Below are 2,500 nucleotides of genomic sequence, written 5' to 3'. Positions count from 1 at the left end.
GGCTGGCTCTGACCGCGTAACATTGGGAAGGAGGACTTAAAATAGCTATAATTAGACTATGATGGGGCAGTGATGGGACTATAATGTGGCAATGATAGGGATCCGCTCTCTTGCCTCATATTCTCTTACGGGGGGTACAATATTCTATTCCCTTCCTCTTTTTTTATTATTCTTCCGCGATAGTAAATACCCAAGCTACCTCTGGTCCGCCAAGATGGGTCGCAAAACCTGGTGCGAAAGAACAGGTCATCGAGGGAAGACAAAAGGAACTGTATTGCGTAGCTCTTGGCAAGTAAGTATTGTCTTGCGACTGTTTGAAACAGCTCTGTTTTGATTGGCTTTTACAACATTGGGCGTGTTTAAGCCCTGGTCAAACGCGGCATGATAGTCGATGATAGTTGATTTCCTCCAAACTATCATCAGCTATCACCAAGTATCATTCACATGGTCAAACGACCAAATAAATTCGTGATAGTTGATGATACTTCACCGGCAGTCGCGCAAGCAAAGTCGCGCGAGCAGCTAGTTCCAGGCTCTTTCCGCGTAAAAAGTGTGAACACTAAAATGGCTTCCCAAAGGCAGGGCCGGGCCTCATATTCGTCTATTAGACGTAATATCAGGTCATTACTCCATCTCGCCCCATTGCCCTTCTTGACCGATGAACGTGTAGATAGTGATACGCTTCTTGCGGTGACTCTTCTAATTCTTGCGAGTTGACGCTTTCTTCAGAAGATATCTTCTCTATGTTATCTTGGTCTTAAATATTTTCTTTGTCATGATTATCATCTTGGATGTAAACACGAATTTCTGAAGCTGCAGCTGAGCCTTGCGAGGAACTTTTGGCGGCCATTTTAAACGAGCCCGCCGATTTTCGGGGAAAACAGCTGACCAAAAACTATCATGAACAATCACACACGTGGTCAAACGAGGAAAAAATATCATCCACTATCATGAAGAATTTGAAGAAGCTCAAAATGAATGATAGTTGATGATAGTCGATGATAGTGTATAATAGTTGGTGGTCAAACGGAAGCGCGAGCTTCAACTATCATCGATTAGTATCACCCAACTAGTGGACTAATGCAAATCCTGCATCATGATTGGCTACGCTACTAGAGGACTATTAGTAATAGTCCTCGAGTAGCGAAAAGCGTGAGGCTTTCTTTCGTTTAATTCCCAATTAAATATTTCTTCAACTTGCATTTGCTAACTTTATTGTTGCCTTTTCTGTCCGACTAGTTGGGTGATACTAAAACAATTAGACCCTTCGCCCTCAAGGGCCACGGGTCAATAGCCCATGCGCCGTTTGACCAGGGCTTTAATCTCCCAGGGGAGGCGTTCTATAAATAAATTTACTCGGGAAAGGATTGATTCCTAGGCCAGGTCTAAAATCTGCGGAGCATATGTTAAGGAAGACCTCACATACACATGCTATGAAAGAAGATCTCACCACGAAATCAATAGACTCGGGAGTCATTACAGACTGGCCCGGCGATTATCATGGTTTCTTTATACACAAAGGTGCAAGAAGTTATCATACTATAGGCCTCTTACATAATGGCGGCCAAATAAAATGTTCTTTTGTTTTAATGCTAATAAGCCTTTCTAGCCTCGCTGCGACGAGCAAATTGCAAAAGAATTTTTGTTTCAAAATGAGGGCAGTAGGTCTAATTACAGTGCAACGCGCCTTACCGTGTCCACCCAACAAACTCTCACATTCGACAATTACGTGTAAATACGTCAACTCAACAACCCATGCAACGGTGTTCAACGTACAGTTGTGCAAACTTTGCAAGGAGGCGTGACTGTCAATCAAATTCACACATCCTGATTGGCGGACAATTTGTAAAAACCTTTGTTAGGTGGCCACGGTAAGGCGCGTCGCACTGTAACATGAAGACAAAAAAAAAGTAAAGGTGGTCGCCATCTCTGAGAGTGGTCTATAACTGGAAATTTAGGACTCTAAGTGATAGTTAAGCCCATAAAATAAGCGATAAACCAGAAAATGCAATGTTCTTGACATTAGTCGAGGGGTTTTTTTTGTCACAGAACTGTTCACTATACACTATTCTTGGGTTTCACTCACGTGATCAAAAGCCATGACACCAACATGGCCGCCATTTCATTGTTTGGGGACACCAACATGGTGGCCGTGACGTTATGTGAAATCCAAGAATACACTATACACTACAGTTGTGTGACTTGACTTATTTTCGATCAGATGTGAATTCTCTGCTTTTTGTTCTTTTAATTATCCACAGCCCAGCGCCAAAAATAACTTGGAAAAAGAATGGAGTAAAACTGGAGCCTAGTAGTGAAGACTTTGAGATTCCGAATATATTTTACAGTAGACTGTTGAATGTCACGAAAGCGAAGAAAAATGTGCATCATGATAACTACTCTTGCGAGGCCGAGGTCAATGGCAGGACTGTGTTAACGCACAGATTCGAACTGCAAGTGCAAGGTAAGTGATTTTTCATTTGTACGATCTCTGAGGCTA

The 2,500-nt window shown here is 42.4% G+C and overlaps 1 protein-coding gene across 5 annotated transcripts in view; it reads left to right on the top strand.

Annotated features, from left to right (window-relative positions):
• LOC138056942 (fibronectin type III domain-containing protein-like) overlaps positions 1-2,500 on the top strand; it is a 32,132-nt gene that overhangs the window by 9,350 nt on the left and 20,282 nt on the right. For all 5 annotated transcript variants that reach the window (XM_068902929.1, XM_068902933.1, XM_068902932.1 and 2 more), the window contains 2 exons: positions 184-292; positions 2,262-2,464. In XM_068902929.1, the coding sequence (XP_068759030.1) occupies positions 184-292; positions 2,262-2,464 (312 nt within the window). The remainder of the gene's footprint in view (positions 1-183; positions 293-2,261; positions 2,465-2,500) is intronic.

This window comes from Montipora capricornis, chromosome 7, assembly GCF_036669925.1.
Source record: "Montipora capricornis isolate CH-2021 chromosome 7, ASM3666992v2, whole genome shotgun sequence".
Taxonomy (NCBI): domain Eukaryota; kingdom Metazoa; phylum Cnidaria; class Anthozoa; order Scleractinia; family Acroporidae; genus Montipora; species Montipora capricornis.
This window is presented reverse-complemented; position numbering and strand designations above follow the sequence as displayed.